At 40.0% G+C, this 27967-nt stretch overlaps 1 protein-coding gene across 2 annotated transcripts; it reads right to left on the bottom strand.

The window, feature by feature from the left end:
* Positions 1-518: 518 nt before the first annotated feature.
* Positions 519-21972, bottom strand: LOC131315181 (cellulose synthase-like protein E1). Of its 2 annotated transcripts, XM_058344288.1 has the most exons (8): positions 21538-21972; positions 21074-21398; positions 3767-3907; positions 3497-3628; positions 2432-2644; positions 2105-2329; positions 1598-1945; positions 519-1237 (listed from the first exon to the last, which is right to left on the bottom strand). In XM_058344288.1, the coding sequence occupies exons 1-8, from the start codon at positions 21807-21809 to the stop codon at positions 689-691; spliced, it is 2205 nt and encodes a 734-aa protein (XP_058200271.1). In that variant the 5' UTR covers positions 21810-21972; the 3' UTR covers positions 519-688. The 2 variants fall into 2 exon arrangements, with proteins under 2 accessions (XP_058200271.1, XP_058200272.1); XM_058344289.1 differs by lacking the exon at positions 1598-1945 and having other exon boundaries at positions 21538-21902.
* Positions 21973-27967: the final 5995 nt, after the last annotated feature.

Here is a 27967-nt window from a genome sequence, read left to right as displayed (position 1 = left end):
GTACGTGGGTATTATTGACAGAGTTATTTTTTTCCTGATCGGATTCAAGAGTTTATTTGACAAAACAAAAGGAAGCCTAGATGAGGATTGGAGCTTACTATTAAAAACAAGATTATACTTAACCTTCTAGCTAAATTATCAAACATAACTTTCTAGCTAAATTATCAGTCGTTCATGCTAGAGAGCGCTTGTATCATAACATCCCAACGATCTGGATGTCTGACTTTTCGGAACTCTGCTTTAAACTAAATCTCCAGTTGTTTTGAGGTAAAATATTTTACAAGAAAAAATATTTCTCATGTAAAATGATTTTGCTGAAGTCATTCTCTTTTCTTTTGTTATCCGGTGTTTCCTGCAACACTTTTGACAAAAATTTACCGGAACAAAACTTTCACCGGAGAGTTGAGATAAAAAAAAAAGTTGAATTTTTTACAATAAAAAATGTGAGCGAGATGCTGAGATCACTCCCCCTTCTAGAGAGAAATAGATTTTAGAGAGACCTAATTCAACATTACAGGGAGAGAAGGATGGTCTTTTAGATAGAACTTCCACTTCGAGCCCTGTAATCAGTATATGATGCAGAATATATAAATAGTTGCCTTATAGGAAGCATAGTTGTTTCTTGAAATGTTACTGATACATCATACATGCAGTTCTACTGAAAGCTTTGGGTCATATGGACAGTATCCTAATACAGGAAGGCTCCTGTATGAGCAAGGATAGCGATGATAACTGCTTGGTATGTGATAGCAGAGGGCATGCGGCCGTTGTCCTTCCGAAAGAAGAGCCCTCCATAGACAGGCAGATTGATTACAACCACTAACCCACATAGGAGCATCTGCAATGCCAATTGATCCAAAACCCCATGTTGTGAATCCATGAAAACCCTCTTTAGTGCACCAAAGAAGCTAAAGAGGTTGACCATTGAGAGTGTTGCTAATATATCGAACATTGGTGAAGGAGCACCAAACTCCATGACCTCTTTTTCGTATCTCAGGGACACATCCTCATCGGCCACCTTTGATGTGACGATAAAACCAGACTTTGCAAACCCTAATAGCTTCAAGATATTTTCGGTGAAGCCAAATAGGTGGGAAGTTGTTCTTTTGTACAGCCACATCCTCTGATCATTCCACCATTCTTGAAATGTTCCTCCGATCCAGAGTAACTCGCCTAAGCTGTAAGCATATTTTGCAGCAATGACATACAGAAAAGGCAGGACCCAGGGGCTTGATACCTGTGGCCGTACTATAATTCAGTTTTCGCTACTAGCATTGTTTAGCTAGGTTTTGGCAATAGGTTAACGAGAATTTTGAAGTTTGAACATATAAACATAGAAATGTTCAATGTTCTATGCAAATATGGTGAACTAAGTAGGAGTACTTTATTTGTGTGTGGGATAATTATCTATCTTTGTTACCGAGACGGAGACATGGAGCACACATGAAAATGGACTGTGATATTCTGGAATATAAGTAACTAGTAACTAGGTTAGGAGTAGTAGTTGGAATGGTTTATTTAATAGGTTAATGGTTCTGAACTCCTGCAAACAATGAGATCTCTCTTAGAAAAAGTTTTGGAAAGTTGAGGTCCGTACCTGTGGGAACAAAGAGAGCCCTCTGTGGATACAAAGAGATGGTACAACAACATAGTACAAGGTAGCCAAGCAGTTGGGAGCCCATAGCAACCAGACACAGTACGAAATTTGAAGTTTCAGGGGGATTTTTCCATGCCCGTAAACAAGAGGGCAGTGTTTGGAGAGAAAGATTTGGAGATCTCCTGCCGACCACCGTTTGTGTTGTACGAGTGCCTGCAACAGAGTTGTGGGAGCAAGTCCCAGAAATGCTTTCCTTTCTGGGTTGTAGTACACAGATCTCCACCCTCTACATTGTATTGATAAACCAGTAATCACATCTTCTACTAGACACCCATACTTTAGTCCCATCTGCATATTGACATCATCCGAGTTCGTAGGATGTACATAACTATAAGCCATAGGGTGTATGGACAGTTGGGTGTGTATGGAGAGAGAGAGAGAGAGAGAGAGAGAGAGAGAGAGAGAGAGAGAGAGAGAGAGAGAGAGAGAGAGAGAGAGAGAGAGGACCTCCTTTCCCCATTCAGTGTTCTCTTCGTAGCTGCAACTAGCGAGAGTTCTGCAATTTTCGACAAGAACCTTTGCACTCTCTTTAACCCTTTTGTCATTCTCCGTCCACCAGTCATTTTGGTAATCTTTTTTATACTTCTTCCCGCAGAGGATATCTCTCCTATGAAAGCTCCCAGTACCAATGTAAAGAGGTCCTCCATTGGCATCTGTACCCGGAAGCTCCACCTTCAAGTTTGTCAAAATTAGAATTATCCAATGTGTCCTACTCCGGTTACTATGAATACCAACATTATTGTAGTTAGTTTTCGAGTGTTTGTTAATGCTCACCTCCATAATTACCCTCAAGGAACCGCTATAAACATCATTCTTCGTGATATTATCAAAACCCTGTGGAAACTGTACAAATGCAATCCTCTGACTCTTCTCTTCATCCATGAGAAAGCACAGAGCATCTCTCAGTGACCCGGAGTTGTTTGAATACATGTCGCAATCCACAGTAAGGACAACCTGACCGTTGCTTATCCGTGATGACACCCTTAACTACATATATAGTACATCACATATCAAGCACGACAAAATAGAATTAGTTTGGAGTACTTGATAATTGTAGAGGGTACGCGAGTGGCTCCAGCATTTGTCCAAAGCATTCAAGGAAATCCTTTGAACTCCCAAAAACTAGTATCAGAAAGAGTTCAATTGGAATTTGTATAGAACTTTGTCAGAAGTAATTGTTCGCCCTTTCTTAATTGATTACCTATAGCTGTTTAGGCTGATGAAATTTGTAAAGATTTTGATTACTTAACTAGATAAAAAGCTTAATGGATGTAAGTGATTTCTTGGTCACTTACATCAAGAATAACGTCTTTAATAGTAATGTATTGCGACTAATGAGACTACTAGGCAACGACTTAAATTTAAGAAGCATTGCCTTTAATAGTAAAATATTATGTATTCCACATGTTCCCTTCATTACTTTTGCAGCGATATTATCAACTCTATGAAAGTCGTTTTTATACGAGTTAGCGGGTGTTAGTAGGTTAGTTCACAGAGGGTTTCAAAGACTATTCATAGCCCTGAATCTCGAACACCCATGACGGGGCAGGAGCCCATGGGAAGGAAAAGAGTTACCAACTGGGTCAGGAGCCCGTTGGTCGTTTTTACTTGCATTTGGGAAGTAGAAGTAGTATATTTAACTTAGACGTGGTATGGAATGGACCATGTTGTGGAACTCACTTGAAAGGTGTGTTAAGATTTGCATTTATAAGGAAGAGAAGCTATAATTTCGTCAAGGCAGGGTGCGTTTGAACTTGATTTATGGTAACATAAACATCATCATTGTTCCGTATGCGTGTGTTTGCTTTTATGTATGTATATGCGTGTAAGACGACTTACAAGAGCATTCAGGGCTCCTGCTTTGAAGTTATGGTGATATTGCGGTCTCTTCTCCCGTGCCAAGTATACCAGAGTTGGCAAGGTTTGTCCTTCAATATCCACAGCCCTAGGATCTCTCCCATCAGTAATTATCTGTGAAGTTTACAAAAAGAGCTATATCATTAACAACAAACGTCAGGAATCCTCTACATCGATCCTTTTGTTTGTTCTTTTTATTAAGTTTCTGGTAATGATATAGCAATTCATTACGCGAAACAGAGCGAAATGTACATGAAGAATGGTGGGATGGTCGTGTCTGCTTGAAACCAAATCCCATTCCTGAAAGACTTTGTGCTCTTTTCTTGCTTCTTCTGGAACTTGGCCCAACTTTGTAGCATTATCGATCCATTTCTTCATATCTTCATACAGTTCCTATGGAGAGAGAACGAATTGTTTCCATTAAAATTAACAAAAGAAAAAGAAAGAAAGAGTGGACAACGATTGTTAATGGGAAACGAAAGTTTAGCAGGTGGTATGTAAGGGATCTGTAGGAGAATGCTATTTGCTACATCTATAGTTTGGACAATCCTCACTGCAGGGGCCTCTTGAAATCAATATTTGGGACGCGATCGACTTCACCTTTCCTCCTCGTCCAAGTTTTTTTTTTAACTTTTCTTCCTAGTCAATTTCATTCCAATACAAGAGTTTTCGGAATCGAGATCCTCTCCTGTGATTTCTTATGTGATGTAAAACTGAACTCACTATGGTCTCTTCTAACAATCCAAGTCGTTCATTTCGTAGGAATTTATGTGTAAGTTGTTCATGAAAAAATAGGCCGATCAAACATTAGTATTCATTGCCGATCAAAAGAAAAAGAAAAGACATTCGTATCCATTTGAATGAACACCACATTTGTCTTATGTGCAATGTACACTTAAGAGTCTAACTATCCATTGCCTTAAACACAAGTATGATTTGACCAAGCTTTTATTGATGTTAGATAAACCTGATTTTGTACATCGACGATATAAACATATTGTTGATCAATAAAAGAAACAGATCAAATTGCTAAGGTTGTTAAATGTGATCATAGCGCGTTGGTCTCATTTTGCATGAGAATCTCAAGAGAGGATCTTTCCCCAATTTTAAAAAGAAGATGGTAATGCTCAATTTTATTATTATTATTATTATTATTATTATTGGGAAGTTATGGTAATGTTCATTGAATGTATCTCACCACTATTGAGACATGTATATAGATGACAAACGCTATATTTATGAAAACCTTTTTCTATATGTAACTTCTTTATGTTTACCTTCACCTTTTTTTGTTTTAGGTTTTTCTTTATAATAATTTTCTAAGGATTTGATAGTCCACTGGGTTGTCAATAGACAAGAGGAATAAAAAAAAAAATACTCACTTATCGAAAAAATAAAAAAAATCCCAGGACGATAAACTTTTTACCTTGGTGAATAGTTCTAGATAAGACTTTTTGATACCTTGTAGGTCTTAGGCCAGATTATAAAGCTAACAATGTGTGTACACAAAAATTGGAATAACCGACTGATCCGATCCGAACCGAATCAGGTTTTGTGTTTTAGTAGTCTGATTATGGTTTTGATAAATAAAAACTGCTAGTTTTGGTTCAGTTATTGGTTCTCGATTGCGAAACCACAGTTAGAACCAAACCAATATCATCATAAACAAACATATATTGTTTTGTTTTCTTATTTGGTTAGGTAATTTCTTCTGTTAGTTATAATTGTATAACCATTTCGAGAGTAAAGACCACTTGCATTAGAAAAGCCTATAATCAATATACTAATATTCTAAAAATTGCTAGGCGCTAGGTGCTAGGTGCTAGGTGCCTCTCTCTCGCCCGATCAACACCTAGGCAGATTAGTTGTGAACTAATTCGGGCCTAGAGATTAGTTGATATTTCTAATTTTTTTAAAATTATCTCCCCACATTTCCTAAAATTTGAGTAAGAAATGACACAAGAAAGAAGAAAAGAATTACGAGTAAATAGTAACAACTACAGTAAAAAATAGCAACTGGTAACAAACAACTAGTCAAATACAAAATTGGATGTTCAAAGGTCCAAACAAAATAAATCAAGTACTTAGCAAATAAAATAAGGGCGCCTCTATTCGGAACCCTTTATTTTCTCCCATAGCCCACTACATTTCGGTAAATGGTTGTTGAAAATCATAAATAACATTTCGGTAAATTGATGTTGAAAACAAGATTATATTTTGGTAACTACATGTCGAAAATATGTTCAACTTTCGGTAAACAACTGCCGAACATGTATTTTCGGTAATAGCTGTTAAAAAAAATTATATTTCGGTAATTGGATGCTGAAAATATATCTCAATTTCGGTAACTAACTGTCGAGTATAATTGAAAATTTTTAACGGGGTATGGGAAAAAATAGAGGACTGCAAATAGCGGCGCCCTAAAATAAGTATACCATATATATTTTTGTTTTCAAATTATAACAATTAACCCCCTTTCTTCTTAATATTACATACTTAACCCTAGAACTTTTAAAAGTTATGAAATAGACCCGTTGACTAGTCTCCGACCAGCCAACTAATCCCGTCCAGCTAGCCGAGCCCACTAGTCGCTGCCTAGTCGACTAATCCAGACCTAGCTGATAAGGTGTTAATGAAAAAGGAGTCCTTTGAAGGCCGTAGTTTTCAACAAGGCATATGGGTGTGGTCTTCCAATTATGGATTTGCAGGTGTTATTCAATCTTTATTATTTTTCGAATAAATTCTCCACTAATGTACGAAATGCCTAATCATAGCCTAGACCAAAAAATCTAGGCGTTGAGTGGTTGCTTAGGCCGACTTTAAGAATACTGTCAAGTACCAAATATGCTTTTGTGAACCATAGGTTTTGAATCTTAATAAATTTCTTATCATTATTTTTTGTGGGTGTTTTGTACTGTAAACCGGATCGGTCTTGCAATTTGGTTGTAGTTAGGCTCTCAATACATAATGGCTGGGTTTTGATTTTCAGCTCTCCATAATCTTTCAAAATGGTCAATTCTGGTTACTGAATTTCTGCAGATCTGCAATTCAGATTGTGTGCACCCCAGCTAAGAAAAAAATGTCCTCTTGGATAAGCATGGTTGTAAAATCATGGAATTTGAAATCAGTAGTCAACAAGAATAGCTTAAAATAGCATTTGCTAGTTCATATAAGGTTGGTTTGCTTGGCCGCTAGACTAAATAATGATGAAATTAATAATGTATCACACCTATTATAGTAGTATTGTACTAGTACATTCCAGATTTTTTTGGATTACATCTTCCATGAATATTTAATTTGGACTGGGAGAATTTTAAAAAACAACAACGGATAGGTAATTTTTTAAGTATCGTTTACTTTAGTATCGCAAGCTATATCCATAGTAAATCTCTTACTATATTTTCTCTATGGTAGGACTTGTCCTCCTCCAAGGTCACTATCAAAGCCAAGGATGAAACCGCTGTGGAAGGAAATGATTGGCTTTCGCAAAGTGTCATCGCTAAATTACCTTCCATTAGATCTGTCGAGTCGGACACTTAGTGAAGGGGTTCTTGATATACTTATTAAATCGATGGGGGCCGGGGTAAATAGGTGGTGCTTACTTTTCCCAATGTCGAGGATATAAAATCGATGAATGAAGGCCCATAGGTCAATATGTTGGGGAACTTTTTGAGGAGTATTGAGGGCGGAGCCCTGATTTTGTGATTGATGCTTCACGTATTGTCTGGATTAATTGTTATGGTGTGCCTTTGCATTTGTGGAATTCTGACACTTTCTTTAGGTTGGTAGGATTTGGGGTGAGTCGATCACTTTGGATGATATGTTACATCAAAAAGTTTATCGTTCTCTTCAGGTAAAGTACAGATTTCTACAAAAAACTTTGATGTTATTAATGAAGAGATTAACTTGGAGGCTGATGGTAGGGTGTATCTAATTCGTGTGGCAGAGCTAAAAGAAAGATTAGGAAGAAGAAGCATTTGACTGAGTTTGGGATTAAGACTGCTAAATTAAGCACCATACAAAAATAAGGTGGTTTCTTCTTCTTCTTTATCTTCCACTGATATCCGGAATAGAAACTCTTTGTTATTCAAGAATGTTCGTAAGATGCTGGATGTCGGTAATGCGCTGGGAATAAAACTCATAGGGGGAGGTCTTTTAATTTAAAGCGATTGGTTGAGATGAAAGAAGAGGAAATCGCTGAAAGGGAGGATGCTTTGAAGAGTCATGCAGAGCTAGAAGAGGGAGAATTTTATGATAGGGAAGATGATGTTTCACTTTTGTTGGAGTTCTAGTTTCCGTTTTGGATGCTTTGCGGGATTTGCTTAGGTTTTGGGTGGTTTGGTTTTGGCTTTTTGATTTGTTTTGGATGTTTAGGTTTGTGTTGCGGGTTTTTGCTTAGGTGTTTGATGTTTTTTGTATTTTTTGGCCTTTCGATTTTTGGACGTTGAGGTTTTGTTGTTTTTGGTTGGTTTTGTAGGGGGATGAAAAGAATTGATGCTTCGGATCACCTTTGATTGCAACGGCTTATTCGTGCCTTTTCACCGTAACCCTAATTCGTTGTCGGAACCCTAATCTGCAAAACAGACAAGGGATGAGTGCACCTCTGCCTCTCGTGGCAAAGGCCATCCGATGCCAAAGTTAGTATCACGTACCAGTCAATAAATCCTAATTATCAGTAGGAGAATATGAGAATGCAACATATTGCGTACCTTTTTCTCTAGTTTTTACCTCATATTTATAGATTCATGGATGCCTGTTGCCCAAGTATCCGTATTTGCACTAGGTTTCCTACCTCGTATAGGAAACCAGAATATCTTGGATTCTCATTCCCTTATCAGTTTATTATAAAAGAGTCCTTTTAGGATTCTTTTCCATTAAAAGCCGAACATTCCATTCTCGTTGGGTATCTTTCTCAGATCCTATATTCTTGGGATCTCATCCCTTACGGGATATGACTACTCTGGAATCTTCTAGAGTACTCCCTCTGCTCTTGCTCTTGATTGGAGCTCTTTCCTTGTTTGGCTGTATCGTAGCCGAACAGTCTGCCTGGACCAGTTACTTCACATGTAACTTGGTCCTTATTTATCTATTTGGACCAATGTAATCGGTATGTCTCGATTTGCCGAACAGTTAGTTTACACCAATGACTTCTCATGTTATTGGCCCTTATCGCCGTTCATCGCACTGTCCGGCGATAAGTCCTGTCCAATCTTTCACGTGCTCTTATACATCACGTGTTCGTCAACTAAATGTATCTGTTCGGGAATACCTCCCTACAGTTGCTCCCCAATTTTGCTTGTTGCCACTATTCGGGGACTACAAGTAAAGCTTAAATTAGACCTTGAGGCGAGCTCCTTGAGTTCCATGTAGATATAATACCCAAACCCATTGATGTTTTTGGCGGTTTAATCATCATTTCTTCGAAGTAGTGTTTCCACGTGGCATATTTCGTATGCCTTGTATTTAATTCTAACTGACGTTCTGGCTAAAAACGACGTCAGAACGGCATATCCTTCGAAGCCTTTTTTCCATTTACTTTTCTTGTAACGGCGTGAGAGGAGACGTTTTATCTCCGTTCCTTCCACTTTAAACCCCTAGAAAGGGTATTTTTGGATTTTTCACCAAAACATGAACCCTCTCTTTCTCTCTTTAAAACCAAGCGAAAATAACCCGCCTCACATCCGCCATCGCCGTCGTCTGCAAATTCGATTGCGTCCCAGGGAATCTTCACAGTATCTTTGTAAGATCCTCGTTCTTACTTCATTTTTAGTTCTATTCTGAGATCTCAGAACCGCTGGTTTCTAGGGCTAGTTCATACCCTTTTCTGATTTCATAGCTTTCTTTTGATTACCTCTATGGCGGATGATAATGATAACCTTCCTAAACCCAGTAAGTTTAGGAAACTTTGTGAAACTCCTACTGCGATGGCAGCATTTAGGGCAGAGTATAACGTCCCAGACAATATGGGCCTTGAACTTGCCCCATTGGGAGCAGATAGGGACGGTGGCTCATGGGATAGAATGTGTATCCCTATTGTGGCCATTGTCGAGGGTGGGGTTCGATTTCCACTTCACCCACTTCTCCGCCAGATCCTAAATTGGTATCGTCTCACCCCCATACAAGTTTGTACAAACTTATTTAGGCTTGTAATGGGAGTAATAGTTCTGAAAAGAATTCTGGGGACTCAGTTAGGAATTTGGGACATTCAGTGGTGGTATAGCATAGTGCTAAACCCCGATTACAACACATATTACTTCAAGGTCAGAAGAGCAGAAAAGCGTCTCGTGCTAAATCTGCCTGATTTTGCTCGCGACCACGAGATTGACTTCCTCTACGTCACCGGAGCATTCGAGCCAATAGGGGAAGATAGCCAGGTGGTGGGCCTTCATTGCCCCCGTATTTGGGGCTACCCACGTATGCTCCTAATTTTTTTTTGCTCTTCTTATAATTTCTTTCCACTGTTTTCCTCTTTTTGTATTTAAACCATACCTGTGCTTTAATCTGCAGCGGATAATGCCAACAAGCGCCCCAGACGAGAACTAAGCTACGTCTGAACAACGGAGATCAATCGGATTATGAAATACACGGGTGAGCCTGGCTCCTCAACAGCTGGTCGGGGTCGTAATGCGGACGTTCTACTAGGATACGATCCCGCGTACAGAGGCATTATTGACAGGAGACTCGCCCACCCAAGTATTAGTGCTGCCTTCACTTCAACTGCTCCCCAGCCGAGGAACTCGAGATTCACTTCTAGTGTTACTGTTGCCGGTCAACCTGGTGAAGTTCCCATTTCAGAAGGCGTGCCACTTCCTCGTTTGAGACTTAGAAGATCTACGCGTGGACAAGTCTTTGAACAACAACAGCCCGAATAGTTGGTTTTAAACCGTGATACCAGCCAATCCTCCTCCTCTGGTTATTCTCCATCTCCTTCTGATCCAGGTACAATGACTCGTTAACCCCTTAATCTGAGCTCTCTACTTACTGTGTCCGCACGAGGTCGAGGTCGTGGGAGGTCAACTGGGCATGCTCCCCCACCACTGCGCCGAACTAGGGGGAATTTGACACGATCCCCCACCTCTCCTCGGGAACACGATAGTTCCCAAGAGGCTACAGATGCTAATCTGAACAAACGTCCTAGGACTGAGGACCAGAGTAACTCAGCCGGACAGGCTGATATGACTGGCAATCAGCCCTCGTCTCCAAACTCCCAAATGCTTCCTCAATTATGGGCCCCACAATTCATAAGGGGAGATCGACCTGTCCATATTGGGGATAGTGCTAGTTCTTCTGAGACTGCACTAGCACTTGCACAAGGCCTACTGCTACCTGTAGATGTCCAGAAGGAGGCTGCTTCCTCTCCGGATCGATTGGTGTCCACTGGTCTCGTCAGTGGAATCAAGGTAATAGGTTTTTCTCTACAACTTCACTTGTAGTTGTGTTTCTGGTAGGCTCTTGATTTCTAACAACTGCTTGTTTCTTGCCAGTTTATTTAAAAAATGATAATGCTGGGTCAAAAAATACAAGAGATTGAACCAGAACGCAATAGGCTTTTGAGAGACAACACCAGGCAATTGCAGACGATTTCCAGACTCGAGAGAGAAAGAGACAAAGCCAAAACTGAACTTGAAGGGACAAAAGGCAAACTCGAGACTGCTGAGGGTAACCTTAGCCAGGCTTTATCTGAAATCGATGGTACAAAAAAGATAGCCTTTGAAGAAGGTTACCAAAAAGGTTTTGACACAGCAACAGCCAATTACGTGGAACAGATGCCAGCAATCCAAGATCAGATTTGGGCAGCTTGCTGGGAGGCATGTCTTACCAAGCTGGGGGTTGCCGAGGACACACCCTTCTGGGTTGACAATGATCTGCCAAGCACCCGTGCTCAAAGCATTCACGATCCAGCGGAGCATCCTGAAGACGACATTGAGCAACAGATTGAAGATTTTGCTAATGCTGGAGATGAGACCCCAACAGATACCCGTGATACTACTATGGAACGTTCACCTGTCCGGGATACAGCTAATGAACCTATTATCCTGGAGGAGAATCCAGCTGGAGATGGTACCGATACCGAGATCAGTACTGATGTTCCAGATGAAACTCCTCCAGAGGTCCAGAATGTGGACTGATGGGTAAGTATATGAACTGTTTAATATTTGGAATATTTTGGCTGGTCCTGCGTGACCGTAAGCATTGGCCCTGCGAGGCACCAGTACTGTCAATACTTTTGATAACACAGGTATTCGGCCCCTTGCGCCATAACTATACATGTTGCTCAGCTTCTTTGTGTGTCTGCAGTTTATTCAAACAAGGTTGTTTTTTGATTTAAACATATGCTCGTTATGTTCGTACTCAATAATTCTGCACAACTAAATGATTTGTAAGTTTTTGCACATTTATACAATCCTCAGCTTCCCGTACGTATATGTACTGCAAGTGTTCAAGCATGTTTTCGTATGCGAACCAAGTTTTTTCGTACTTGAATATTTCTAAGTTCCTCAATCATACAAGTGTTTCATACGTGTATTTGCTAAGTTTCACGTACTCAACAGTTTTAAGTTTTCATACTTGCAAACCATACGAGTGTTTCATACTTGTACTCATTAAGTTACTCGTTAAGTTTCACGTACTTAACAGTTTTAAGTTTCTCGTACTTACAAACCATACAAGTGTTTCATACTTGCACTCGTTAAGTTTCACGTACTTAGTGTATAGGTGCCTGTTCCCTGCTCCTTAATACGAATGAGGGAAACCAAGCCCGTAGTTCGTATTTTTAAGACAAATACCAAGAACGCAATATTTATACTGCAAAAAGTGATTTTATTCATAATCTGTAAAACTCAAGAGGGCGTTATTCGTACCCCTTGCAACTAAAATAATAAAATAAAAAACTAGAACAGGGGAATTATATTCGAAATTCCCACACAAGCACGTAGTGCAATCTAAAACAGAACTCAATGCTTCTAAACAAAGAATTTTCACAGATAATGGACATTCCAAGGCTTCGGAATTGGATTACCATCCAGATCAGCCAATCTATAGGCCCCTATGCCTACAATCTCGGTTACTCGATACGGGCCTTCCCAGTTGGCCCCCAGCTTACCTTTGTTGGCCACCTTGGTGTTGCCGAGCACCTTCCGTAGTATAAGGTCCCCAACACCAAATTCTCGAGGGTGAACGTGCTTGTTATAGCTCTTCATTAGTTGTTCCTTGTAAGAAGCTAGATGGACCAGGGCCCTTTCCCTCCTCTCCTCGGAGAGATCAAGCTCAATTTCGAGGGCCCTATCATTGCCCCCACTTTCAACCAGTGCGGTCCTATTGGTTGGAAGACCAAATTCCAGAGGTATGACAGCCTCTGTTCCATATGCCAATGAATAGGGGGTCTCTCCCGTAGACCTCCTAGGCGTTGTTCGGTGAGCCCACAGCACTAGTGGTAACTCGTCAGGCCATTTCCCTTTGGCTTTGTCCAGCCTCTTCTTGATCCCGTTAAGGATAGTCTTATTAGTAGACGCCTCTGCCTACCCATTACTCTGAGGGTAAGCTGGGGTTGAATAATAATTTCGTATTCCGTACTGGACATAAAAAGCCTTGAATTTCTTCTGAAATTGGGATCCATTGTCTGTAATCAATGAATAAGGGACCCCAAAGCGAGTGATGATGCTCTTCCACACGAACCTTTCTATCATAGGTTCAGTGATTTTGGCCAGTGGTTCTGCCTCAATCCATTTAGTAAAATAGTCTGTTGCAACTAGCAGGAATTTTCGATTCCCAGTTGCTTTGTATAGTGGACCTACGATGTCCATTCCCCATTGAGCAAACGGCCAAGGACTTGTCAAAGGCACCAGATCCTCGGCTGGTGTTCGAATCATTGGTGAGAATTTTTGACATTTCTCACAAATTTTCACATACACCTTTGCATCTTCCTGTATGTGTGGCCACCAGTAGCCTTGGGTAATTGCTCGGTGGGCGATGGATTTGCCTCCAGCATGACTCCCACATGTTCCTTCGTGGATTTCATGAAGAAATCTCTGCACCATCTCGGGATGTACGCATAGCAAATACGGGCCCGTGAAGGATTTTCTATATAATTTACCCTCTGGGGATAGCCAAAATCTAACAGATTTGGTCCTTATCTTATGAGCCTCCTTTTTGTCAGAAGGGAGTATCTCGTCTCGTAAAAACTCTACGATCGGGGCCATCCAACTTGGACCTCGGTTCACGTCCAAGACCAAGTCCACACTTCTCCCAATGCTCGGCTCACTCAGATACTCTACTATCACATTCCTTTTAAATTCAGTTGGTACAGCTGCAGCCAACCAAGCTAATGAATCTGCATGAGCATTCTGTCCGGAATTTATCTGTTCAATGTATACCCTTTCGAAGGTGTCAAGCAGGTCTTTGGCTGCCTGTACGTAGGCTGCCATCTTTTCACTCTGGGTTTCGTATTCCCCGAACAGTTGATTGACTACGAGCTGTGAATCATAATACACTCTGACTCGTTGTGCTTTCAAAGTCTTTGCACTCCTTAATCCAGCTAAGAGTGCCTCATACTCTGCCACATTATTCGATGCACTAAAACCAAGCCGAACAGATAGTTTGATCATTACTCCTTCAGGAGGAAAAAGGACAACACCAATTCCTGAACCAGCATTACATGCTGATCCGTCAACGAACAGCTTCCATTCCGTGGGGTCCTATTTAGCTGAAACTTGTTTCCTCGTGGGTGATGTTTTAGTCTCCTGTTCCTTTCTCATAGGAGGCAGGGGGGCTACTGCAGGAGAAAACTCTGCCACAAAATCAGCCAACACTTGGCCTTTAATTGCTGTACGCGGCTGATAATCGATATCGTACTGGCTTAACTAGACGGACCATGTCGAGATCCTTCCCGAGAAGTCTGCTTTTCGTAATAGTGATTTCAATGGAAACTCAGTATAAACCACAACCTTGTGGCTTTGGAAGTAGTGTGGTAATTTCCTTGTGGCTGTCCTAAGTGTCAGGACAAGTTTCTCTAAGGACAGATATCTCGTCTCTGCATCCAGCAGTGTCTTAATAACATAATAAATAGGGATTTGCTCGATTCCCAAATCCCTTAACAGGACTGCACTAACTGCATGCTCAGAAACAGCTAAGTAAAAAACTAAAGACTCACCTAGCTATGGAGTTGACAAAAGTGGGGGTTCGACCAGATACTTCTTCAGGTGCTGGAAGGCCTGTTCGCACTCTGCTCCCCATTCGAATCCTTCCCTCTTTTTCAATAATTGAAAAAAGGGTCTGCACTTGTCACTTGACCTGCTGATAAATCTATTAAGTGCTGCAGCCATTCCAGTCAATCTTGGACTTCCTTAGTGGTTTTGGGACTTTGTAGCCTTTGTAGGGCTGCAATTTGATCAGGGTTAGCTTCAATCCCTCTCATGGTCACTAAATGGCCCAGGAACTTTCCTGAACCGACTCCAAACGCACATTTCGAGGCGTTGAGTTTCAGTTTGTACTCCTTCAGGATTTTGAAAGCTTCTTTTAAATCAGCTATATGTCCCTGTTTATCTTCACTTTTCACCACCATATCATCGATGTAAACCTCCATAGTCTTGCCAAGCAGCTCTTTGAACATGATGGTTGCGAGTCTTTGGTATGTTGCCCCAGCATTTCTTAACCCAAATGGCATGACGCTATAGCAGTACAACCTTCGCGGTGTGAGAAAAGAAGTCTTCGCTTGATCAGGCCCAAACATAGCAATCTGATGATATCCTCGATATGCGTCGAGGAAACTCATTCGTTCGTAACCAGCAGTTGCGTCAACCAACTGGTCTATCCTTAAAAGAGGAAAACTGTCTTTTGGACACGCCTTGTTTAGGTCTGTGAAGTCTATGCAGACACGCCACTTCCCATTCTTTTTCTTTACCACCACGGTGTTGGATAACCACTCTGGGTAGTAAACTTCACGTATTTCTTTGGCCTCCAGCAAACGATCAACCTCTTCAATTACAACATCCACATGCTGCACGACTGCTCTCCGTTTTTTCTGAATGACCGGCTTATGCTGAGGATCAACATTTAGATGGTGACAAATCACACCTGTATCTACTCCGGGCATTTCTTCTGGCACCCATGCAAATACATCTACATATTCCTTCAGAAATCTTATCAATTCAGCCTTTTCGTCTGCTGGCAATGATTCTCCAACTAAGAAATATCTTTCAGGATCAATCTTGTTGATCTGAATTTTCTCCAGGCTTTCGACCACCTTTTCTGCCGGACTTCTCCCAACACCCTCAATAGTTGTTTGATTTGATACTTCTAATGAATGAACGTGGTGGGCCTTTGGAGTTCTTTTAATGATGGAGATTAGACACTGTTGGGCCACTTTCTGATTGCCTCTAATTACCTCAACCCCATTCGATCATGGGAATTTCACCATCTGGTGGTAAGTCGAGGAGACAGCTCTCATTTTGTGCATCCATGTCCTCCCTATAATCGCGTTATAGGAAGAAGGAACATCAACAATTAAGAAATCCGTCCTCAACACCACTGATCCAGCCCGAACAGGTAGTGTTACCTTTCCAAGAGGCCAGACTGCTCCCGCACCGAACCCAATCAGGGGTGTTGAAGATTGCTCTAAGTCTATTTGGGCCAGCCCCAGCTTTTTGAACGCATCGTAGTACATTACCTCTGTACAACTCCCTGAGTCCACTAGAATTCTCTCAATGTCGTATTTCCCAACTCGTAGGGTTATGACCAAAGCATCGTTGTGGGGTATTTGGACTTTTTTTAGATCATCATCTGTGAATGCTATGCTTTCATTGCACACATCATTCTCTCGCCCTCTCTTGTTACCCAATCGCATCACGTGCTGATTGTGCCTGACTTGCCTTTGTAATAGCCTGACCTCATTTCTCGTATAAGGTGTGGCCAACCCATGTATTATATGGATTACCCCTTTAGGATTTTGCTCGTAACCCAGTTCCATGGCTTTCCCTTTGTCATTGGGATCTTCTTGGATAAATTCCTTGAGATAGCCCCGAGAGGCCAAATCATCGAGGTGTCTTTTGTACATCTCACAATCTTCAGTCATATGGCCCCAATCTTTATGGTAGCTGCAGTGCTGATTCGTAGCACGTTTTGTGTCTTTATCCTCGCCTAGACTTGGGGGTCATTTGAAGTATGGCTGATTCTTTATTCGATAAAGAATCCTATAAATTGGTTCTTTCCAAACCGTAGTGATAGAAAAGAAAGATTTAGGGTCAGGAGCTTGCTTATCTTTATATGGCTTTCTTTTAGCCTGCCCGTACTCCTTTCTCTCTCTGTAAGTCTTGGGCTCTGTCTTATCCATTTTCTTGACAGGTGCCTTTATCTGTTCGGCAACAACCCTACCGTCCTTCCGGAGTATGTCATCCTCCATTCTTGCGTGTTGTTCAATTCGCTCCATTAGTTTGGCCAACGTCGCTACCGGATGCATATTCAAAGACCGGCGCAACTCTCCCCGAACAGGCAAGCCTGTTTTGAAGCTTGCAATCGCATATTCTTCACTGCAGCTCTCTATCTCGTTGAAAGTCTCCCAGTACTTTTTAGCGTAATCTCTGATCGGCTCACTTTCCGCTTGTTTCATAGTGGAAAGACTTTCGAACGTCTTCAGGGCTCTTCTACTTGTCAAGAACCGGGCAGTGAATTCCTCGGCCAACTGCCTCCATCCTCGTATGGATCGTGGGGCCAATTTATGGAACCAAGATAGGGCCACCTTTCCGAGACTCGAAGGGAACATTTTGCACAAAATGGCATCATCCCCGTCATGCATGAACATAGCCTGTTGGTAGTGCTGTACGTGAGCTACGGGGTCTGCGTTTGTCTCGTAAAGTATGAACGTACCATGCTTCACTCTGCTCGACAACCTAGCCTCTTGTAGCCTCTTTGCAAATGGGGAGGCTGCTATAGTACTCAGGGCCTTCCGTGCTGCTTCTTGTGCAGTCATGGTTTCATCTTCAAGCTCCTTTGATTTGTGAGTCGTAGCCTTGACCTAATCAGCATCAGGCCTCTCGTACCTGTCCCGATGATGCTTCCTTGTTTCCTCCTCTTCTGGGGTGGAACTTCGGTCTCTGCTCCTTTTTTTTTCGTGAAGAAGCTCTTCGTCTTTCCAATGTTCGGCTTTTACTTCTGTTTTTCCTTTTTCGTGGAGAAGCTTCGTATCGCCCTATGATAGGACTCCTGCTCTTTCTCCCTCGTGAATGAGCCTGCTTATGGACTACCAAGGTCCGTTTGTGTTTCTGGGAATTCCTTCGTGAAAGTCCAGAATCTTCTGGGTGCTCTCGTACCCGTTGTAATTCTTGTATCTCGTACTCTCGTTTTCTAATCAAACGAGCGTACTCCTCGATTTCCCTTCTCTTTTTATCGAGGACATCGCTGTCATTGTGTATACTTCTTGAATGGGTGACTAATTCCTCTCTTCGATGAGACTTACTCCTTCTCGTGGAGCCAGTGGCAGTTTTGTCTCTTTTTTCTTTGGAGTTATCTCTGTCATGACTACCAGTGGGCTTCCTTGGAGCACCTGGTGGGGATTTATCTCTTCCCCCACCCGACTGGTCCTTTGGATTAAGTGGCGTAATTGGATCTTCTTCCATTATGATTATTTTTCAGAAAAATTGGTTCGTTTTCCCATAGACGGGGCCAATAGTAGGGGGATGAAAACAATTGATGCTTCGGATCACCTTGGATTGCAACGGCTTATTCGTGCCTTTTCACCGTAACCCTAATTCGTCGTCGGAACCCTAATCTGCAAAATAGACAAGGGGTGAGTGCACCTCTGCCTCTCGTGGCAAAGGCCCTCCGATGCCAAAGTTAATATCACGTACTAGTCAATAAATCCTAATTATCAGTAGGAGAATATGAGAATGCAACATATTGCGTACCTTTTTCTCTAGTTTTTACCTCATATTTATAGATTCATGGATGCCTGTTGCCCAAGTATCCGTATTTGCACTAGGTTTCCTACCTTGTATAGGAAACTAGAATATCTTGGATTCTCGTTCCCTTATCAGTTTATTATAAAAGAGTCCTTTTAGGATTCTTTTCCATTAAAAGCCGAAAATCTCATTCTCGTTGGGTATCTTTCTCAGATCCTATATTCTTGGGATTTCATCCCTTACGGGACATGACTACTCTGAAATCTTCCAGAGTACTTCCTCTGCTCTTGCTCTTGATTGGAGCTCTTTCCTTGTTTGGCTGTATCGTAGCCGAACAGTCTGCCTGGACCAGTTACTTCACATGTAACTTGGTCCTTATTTATCTATTTGGACCAATGTAATCGGTATGTCTCTATCTGCCGAACAGTTAGTTTACACCAATGACTTCTCATATTATTGGCCTTTATCGCCGTTCAACGCACTGCCCGGCGATAAGTCCTGTCCAATCTTTCACGTGCTCTTATACATCACGTGTTTGGCAGCTAAATGTATCTGTTCGGGAATACCTTCCTACAGGTTTGGTGTTTGGCTGGTTTCTTTAGGGGTTTGGTTGTAGTGTCTTTTTTGTTTTGGTGTTTCGATTGGCGTCTTGCCTTCCTTCGGTCTTGGGTGGTTTAATTTTGTGCCTGTGTTTCCTTGATCCATTTAATCTTCGTAATCCTTTATAAGGATTAATAAAAAAATTTCGCTGAGAAAAAAAAAAACCATTGGATCTCTTATCTGAAATTCAAAACTATTCTGAACCTTACAAATCACAGTAAAATATAAGGGGTATTTTTTTTTTGAGAAAAACTGAGGGGGACCAATCCTGGAGCATGGGCCCTGTTGCTTGAATGTAGATTTAGACCTTTGCAAAGTGCCAAATTTGTTAGTCTTTCTTGACTTTATCAGTAAAACTACCCGAGGACCACTACATTTTTTATTTACGATTCAAGGACCACAACAGAGGCTGGCCTCATTTCTGATTCGTCCTTTTACAACTTCAATTGTAAATTGCTTTCAGAGTTAATTAGAAAGCGAGAACCGAGGAAGACTATTCCACTGAAAGCATTTGGCTACGTTATTGATAGTTCAGTCCAAGTTTGTGGTTTATTTGAGATTTTCATATCGCAAGAGTGTATTGAATTTTTTTTTTTAAGAGTTTTTCAATTTTCCCAAATTCGTGAGAATCTTTTGTGAAGGTTTATGTAACGACTCACGTCAGCTAACCTGCTTACCATTGGCCTAACCACGTGGCTCAAAAGATTAACTTTGAGTTATTTAGTAGCTGCTCACGATTCATTATAAACTATTCCCACTTTCGATTAATAGCCGATGTGGGACTTTCTTTTCTGGCGTCTCACAGTTTAGAACTCCTTAGAAACAGGAATGAGCTCATTTTGTGCGTAGGATCCAGAGGGAGTCATTGAAACAGGAAAGTCCCTACGTATTCACTTCTTTGATAATGAACAAGAGTGCTTGAAGATGATTGAGGACTAGGCTTTTGTGTGTTTTTGATTTTGTTTTTCTTTATTTCGGTTGTAATACATGTTGGTGTGTCCTCTGATTGCTGCGGTGGTGGGCGGTGGTGGGTGTTGGTGTTTCAAGTCATTTGGTGCTGTGTCTTCCTTTTTTTGGTGTTTTGGGTTGGCATTTTGTCAAATTTGGTTGTTGATGTTGAAGTGGTGTGAGGCGGTGTGTTTCCCTTTGGGGGCATGTATCTCTTGCCTTGCTCTTTCATCTTCATCTTTTTTCTAGGTACATACTTAGTGTTAGGGGGGAGGGTGGGACTTGAACCCCACACCTCATGCAGGGGCAAAGAGCCGTGCCAATTGCCAATGCCGGCTTTGATGTTTGAGTTGATCAAGTCCGACTCCAAATTTGGTTGCTCACTTACTAGCAAGTTATAAAAAATAAAAAGACATACAAGTCAAAAAAAAAATTCAAGGTTAACAATGTACTTTTAGTTTGAATTACGTCAAAAAAATCAAAATGTAACTCCTATTATAATGCTTTATGATTAGCAAAATTCGATTACAAAAAAAATTCCTTGCATTTTTTGAAGCAAATTCTTTAATAAAGTCATCCTACTTTTTGAATTAAAGGTAATTATTGTGAATTAAATAAATACTTAAAAATAAGAATCTTGACGGAACGGAGTCTTAATCTCTTTTGTGAAATGGTAGTTTAAAGGTAAATTTTTATCAACCTCAACTTAGAGAACTCATCTCCACTGAAGTAACTATAACCCACATAGTCAACACAAAATTCAATATGGCAAGCAACCTATACCATTTGGAAACAACCATCTTTCCACTAAGAAAAAAACACTTATAAAATCAAGGCCGGTGACCTTCAATTTTGCTACTTTTCTCGACAATATTATTTTCAAATGTCCAAGTTCTTATAATAACTCATCCATCACCATGCTGGTTGTGTTGCAATAAACTTTGTTTAATTTGAAACTAATTTTTTTTTTTTTTGGGTTTACATTTTTTTGGGTGCCCCATGCCGGCCGGAGTTACCCAATTCCGTGGGCTTACCCTCGGCCGGCCCTGGCGCCCCACTTGCGGTTGTAATTAGTTGTATGGGAAAAAACTGTGTATATGAAAATTCAAAGGATAAGTACCTTGATCGTCAACGACTCTTCGGCCATGATAGGATCAATATTAAATGGCTTGAAATCTGTTGAAAAATAAGCCCCAGGTGACCTTGGTTCTACCTTAAACTTCTTGCAAAATGGTAGCCAGTACTTTGAGAAGCGAGAAGCCTCTAACAGAGCATACAACATCAACTCAGATCCTCCATCGTCAGAAAGATACACACTCAGCTTCTCTGTCGGGTAATCGTATGCCATGACCGATAAGACCGTGTTCACCACCATTAGTGGTGGTTCTACCGTATGGTCAGCCGTGCATACAAATAAGTCAACTTTCGGAAGAACTTTTTCGTATCTGTTATTTTACAGTCACAATAACCAGCACGCCGTAAAACACACACACACATGAGAGAGAGAGAGAGAGAGAGAGAGAGAGAGAGAGAGAGAGAGAGAGAGAGAGAGAGAGAGAGAGAGAGAGAGAGAGAGAGAGAGACCTTTGAGATAGCCTGTCTTTGAAGGTATAACGGTAGATGGGATTCCATCGAACAAATTGTGTGATAAGCCAGTAGAGAGCAAACCAGAGCTCTGCCAGAGTAATACCAATCCAAGTCCATGTTTCGAGTCCCCCTTGTAATGGTAAATGAATAAATCTGTAAGAAAATATCGAACATAGTCCAATGATCACTGAAGCAGCATACACCTGGTAAGCTAGGCGTCCCTTTGCTGCCTTTGTTTCAAACAGAGGTACATAATTTTCTTTCTTCATCTCTCAGCTTGGAGTGGCAGCAGGCTAGGGTATGTGGAATTAAGTGTATCGGATCGAGGGTATGTGGCCTTAAATGTAGTTCGGCAATTTGAGGAGGAGTACTTTCAAACTAGTGGAGTATTTGAGTGCCGTGTTGTGTTGGCGCATCAATATTTGTCTACTTGCGATGTAATAATATAATAAAAGCAGCTATATATATAAAATGATGAAGTACAATGTTGCAAAAGTCTTACGGTCCTAGAAACAGTGATCTAGAATTTGGAAGGGAATGAACGTTATAAATTATGATTACGACTGTTTCGATGAGTACTGTTGTTTGGTCCCTAGCTAGATTGCCATGCTTTATTGTGACCGACATGCAACTCATACGTTGGCTTGGACACATGATTTTAATCTTCAGAGGTGAATGCATATATAATTAATCCAACGTATTTATGAAAAATTTGACAATATAATACTCCATCCGTCTCAAATTGAATGACAATTTTTGATATTTGTGTCAATTTCAATTTCTTATATCTTTCTATATGAATCTCAAAAAATATGCAATATGGATCTTATTTGATACTGTAGTTCTCGATTAGTTTTATTATGCAAAGTTTTCAAACCTATGAAAAATATTATAAATTGAAAGATATAAGCAATAAAAAATGGTATAAATTTCAAAAATTATTATCTTTTTTGAAACGAAGGGAGTAACAGCTAGGGTAAATTGGAGACTCGATAGAGGTGGGCAATTACCCTTGTTCATCCTCCATATCGGTACTGGTCATCAAGCAAAAGAAAATTAGTACGCATGCAGTTGTCGATTCATTCGATCTTATATTTGGCAACAAGTAAGATTTTATGCTATTAATTTGTCTTACTCTATTTGATTGAACACCCGACATTTCTCTCTTTCTCTCTCTTTAAAACTCTAAAGAAACTGTCGCCCCACATCTCTTCCTTCCCCTCCCCCAAGGTTTTACAACTCAGTAGGTCACGGGAGGGGAGGGATTTCTCTCCTTGTGGGATTTTTCCATCTCCCGATCTTAGACCTCAGAGGTTTTCTCTCCTTTCCCCCTCATCCCCATCCTCCTCCTCCCCAAACTACCATCCGCCGCCCCTCCTTCACCTCTCCCGCCGTGTAGTCCGACGGCTTTTGGAGGTAGTGCCTTGTAGATTGTGGTCACCGGAGGTGTCCTCCCTTGCCGGAGTAGGAAATCTAGGTTGGTGGATGAAGTCTGCTCCGGTACGGCGAACTCCATTCGGTTCCGTTACCAATTTTTGTCTTTTTTGTTCTCTTCTTAATTTGGTGTCCCCTATGTGGGATTCTCCCCGTTTGTGGGGCTTATATCACCATTGTGTGTGTGGGTGTTTTTTGATTATTTTCTGCTGTGCTCCGACTGTTTGGAGCGATAAGTTTAGTTGGAGTTGGGCGTAGTCTTTGTACTGAGTCCTCTCTTGCTTGATTTCTTGATCATTTGTTTAAGGATGAAGTTTTTTCTTGATGTACTGTTTCTTAGATCCATAATATTATCTGTTATTGTTTGGGCAAAAAAAAAAATTTGTTTTACTCTAGCTAGAATATTAACAACGACATTGAACATGATTGCTTGTAATTATCTATCACGCAGTTCCGTGGCGAACTAGAATAAGCTAGGTTACGATACTGTACAAGCTAGCCAATTGAGACTGTGAGATCGAGGTGGGCGTGTTTTGGATTGTCCTTTTCACTTCAATAAGTCTAGGTACACTATTTCCAACCACTACACCATCTACTACGTTTTTTGTAAGGCCCACCTCGGGTCTCAAAAAAATACAGAAAAATGTTCAAAATTTTTAAAATAATATATTATGGGGTTCTGTAAAAAATCAGCTCCAACAAATATCAATAAATATTATTTCTTGATTCGTAGGGGCGAAACTGTACAGTTGCGCAGTTTCGCCTCTACAAATCAAGATATAATATTTACCGATATCCGTTGGAGCTGATTTTTTACAAGGACCCATAAAATATTATTCCAAAATTTATGAAAATTTTTCTATATTTTTTTGGAATCCAAAATAAGTCCCACAAAAAATATAGTAAATAGTGTAATTGATGGATAGTAGTGTATGTAACATCTCTCTTTTTCACTTTTGCAACCAAAATCAGCTTGGTGTTGATCAAATCAACGGTACTTTTGATTTAAAAGGAGCGGTGACTGATTGATTTAAAGCTAACCACCTCAGAGTGTGGGGATTTATGTTTTATCTTTTTATTCATTCAAAAAGATTTACTAATTGTACTAATTAAGGGACGAACACAAAATTTGAGTGTGGGTTGGACGAATATTATAACAAACGTCTTTAAAACATATGATATGAAATACAACATCAATTAAGCCAATTCAAATTGCACAAAAAATTATCAACATAATTGTCATATATATATATATATATATATATATATATATATATATATATATGATTACAAAAATATGAGATAGCAAATAATCACATGCATACAGTATAATGTATCAATTTCTACTCCGAACGCAAAATATAGAACCTTGCTTCCATCCCTATCCAATACGTAAGAACTTAAAATTGCGATTCGAAGCTCTTCCAAATGTAAAAGGCATTTTATAATGGGATCAACATCAAAGTGCCGTGCAATGTCTTTCTCAATGTACTAGAGCATATAACTCGCAATGAAATCATCCTACATTCTATTCCGCATTCTTGTCTTCAACAAGGGGATAAATGATGGATTTTCTTGTTTTCCCCAATACATGGCACAATTCAGAAAATTGTGAACAAATTCTAAAACTCTGATTAATGCTTGAAAACGTACATCGATCAAACTCATAATTTTGCAATTGAAACTTCAAATGTAGCTTTTCTTTCTCGATGAAATTCTAGAGGCATCATATATTTGCAAGCTTGCAAATATCATCAATATTGAAAGATCTATAACCATCCCTAGGATCTAAAACAAAGCTTAGAACAAGTAGATTCATCACATCCTCCTTAAAGTGATTATTCAATTCTCTTTTTTTTTTCTTGGCAAAAGAAATTTTATTAAACTTTGAAAATGATACAAAGATTAAAAGGACAAGGGTAAGTAAGTAAAAACAACCCGAGACCCAAAGAGAACCGTTAATTGGCAAAGAAACCAACAATGAAAAGAAAATACCACAAACATAGCTCACACCAATGAAAAAACCAACCACCCAGTCCTAGTAGCAAAATCAAGGAACGAAACACCAAAAGAACAACAACAAGCAACCAAACAAAATAGCAACAACAACCAGCCTTTGACCAACAAAACCAAGCAATACCCGCTAGAGCAAAACCTAGTAGAGCGCAACCAGTGAGAGAAACAATCAAACAAAAATCCTAGCAATTTGCAACAAACACATGCAGCAAACCAACAGCATAGAAAGCAACAGGAACACATGCAAAAACCCAAAGAGACCAGTAGAAACTGTATCAAAACTCCACAGAAATGGAAGCATCTTCTTACAAATCATCAAAGCCATCAATAATAACATTGAGCTCCTTATCCGAAATCTCACCATCCTCCATTTCCATCCCAAAATAATTTTTAATAATATCTCTCTACCCGTCATAATAATTAGGGATACTTAAATATTCATCTTTAGATCCCATCCCATGTAAGTATTCATCTTGGTCATTTTGAACGATTATGTTTTCATCCTGACATTTAAATAAACCCAATTTTACCCCTATTTATACTAATCTGATTACTCTATATATAGCAAAGCATTTTAAGTCCAAATTTTAACTTCGCAAGTTCTAAGTAAGAAGATAATGATCCTTTGACCAATTTGAAATCCATTTCCGTATTTATAGATTTCACAATCCGGAATTCTCGGTCTGATCTAGCTCCAGATCAAAAGGAGCGAAAGGCAGTCACGCCATTCTCCAAAAAAGAAAATACACATGGCTGCATGAAACCAAGAAGGCCCCAAACCCAGCATGGCGTCAAAATCACCCCATCTCCGGGGCCGGTGGCCGCATCATGATTTTCCGCTGCCACAGCTTGGGGATGGAGGACGGCAGTAGGGATGGGGACGGAATTTTGGGATGTATCGTATAGCGGTGAGGATGGGCCATATGGCGGCAACATGGGCGGAGTAGCACTAGGCATGGATCAAGGGCCATTTTTCTTATCGTGGCCATGGGTTTGGGTTTTGAGTAGCACTGATTGAAGCACGTCAGTGATGGATTACCATCTTATTCTACGATTCCGGCATGGCTGATTGCGGTGGCGGTGATGGAGGAGCGGAATACTCTGAAGGAGCGGTATTTTTATAATCATGATGGTGTATTCATGAATTCATGAATGTTTTTTCATGGTGTATTCCTCTTGGTTCATGAGATCATGGCTCAAATTTGTATTTTTATAATCATGGTTAATTCATTAAATCATGATTGTTTATTCTCTGATTAAATCATGGTGTATTCATGGCTTGATCATGATGTAATCTTGAAATCATGGTGTATTCTTTGATTTATGAAACCATGGCTCAGATTTGTATTTTTATAATCAAGGTGTATTCATGAAATCATGATTTTTTTTTTCTTCTGATTATATCATGGTGTATTCATGGCTTATCTCTTTTTCGATTTGTATTTTTTTTTGAAAGTTTATCTCTTTTTTCCTTCCCCAATTATTCCTTTTTAGAATTCCCTAATATTGTGCATTCCTTCCATTTTGAAATCACCTATTAAGTATCATTAAAATTCAAATTCCACCAAGATAGGAAGCAAATATATAGCTACACACACACACACACACACACACATATTTATATATCATTAAAAAGGGCAAGAAGGGTAATTCACTCATTGAAAGGATGAAAACATAACCGCTAAAAGTGAGCGGGATGAATACTTACGTGAGATGACTTATTGGGATGGATATTTAAAAACTCCTATTAATGCCCAAGTATCACCTAATAATTACGTGACAATCAATTCTTGATAACAAATTTTCGCATATTACCACAAATATTGAAACTAGAGTACGTAGGGCGGTCGCCCGGGCTCATCCGCCCTTGCGTTCGTCCTTTTGGTAGCTTGACGACCAACACGTGAAAAAGGCCACCAAATCCCTTATGGACAATTATTTCTTCAACCGATTAACCGTTCTTTCTTTTTTCTCTTTTAGTTTGCAAAAGGTTTATGTTTGTGATATATAGCTATGGATAAAAAATTTAGATTGTAGCTTCAAATCCTATTATGGATTGTGAATTTTGGAATTTAGAAGTGGATAAACATATTTACCATAGCAGTGAAATTATGATTAAGCTCTAATAAAAGTTGATGTTGTGTTTACTGCATAAAGCTGAAAATAAGCATGTATGAAATTTAAAATCTAAAATTTGATCCGAAAAAACCAGAAACTATCCAAACCTAGCTTTGGGATTTTCATAATTTTTATTTCCTTTTTAGCTTTTCAAAATATATATGTAGAATCTAAGAATTTGTTATCTACAATTTTTGGTAAACGTTCCAAACCGAATCTAAAAAACTAGAATTTCAAAAATTTGAAAAAAGAAAAGAAGGCAATTTCTCGTAAACACACACAACGAAACAAACAAAAGGGAAATGGTTGTAAAGTAACATCATAGACTATTATGCCATGTCAAACTGATGCAGGGGCGCTGCTGTCCCTTAGGGGCAGCAGCTTGCGGCTGTGTTCAAGCTGTGGGTCCACTCCAGTCTCGCTCCAATGATCGAAAGTGTTCACTTCGTAAAACTCGTCGAGTAGAACAACTATGCAAAAAATCAGTTCAATTAAATATCATTAAGTGCCCGATCGGAACCTTTTTATCTTGAAAAGAATAGATTCAAAACACTGGATCAAATCCACTGTAACTCATGGACTAAGAGTTATATGTGTTCCAATCAGGTACTTAATGATATCCAATTGAGCTGATTTTTTGCATGGTTGTTCTACTCGATGAGCTCTACGAAGTGAACGCTTTCGATAATTGAAACAAGACCGGAGTGGACCTACAACTCGGGCACAACAACAAACTGCTGCCCCTAAGGGATAGCAATGCCCCCGCTTCCCATGTTATGTGGCTTCTTTTACTCTAATTAAATGGCTAGATCCCGTATGCACGTTACCCTACATTGTTTGTTTATTACTTAGGGTTCAT

Source organism: Rhododendron vialii, chromosome 13a (assembly GCF_030253575.1).
Source record: "Rhododendron vialii isolate Sample 1 chromosome 13a, ASM3025357v1".
NCBI classification, from domain to species: domain Eukaryota; kingdom Viridiplantae; phylum Streptophyta; class Magnoliopsida; order Ericales; family Ericaceae; genus Rhododendron; species Rhododendron vialii.
The sequence above is the reverse complement of the archived record's forward strand: the minus strand, read 5'-3'. Positions and strand labels throughout refer to the sequence as shown.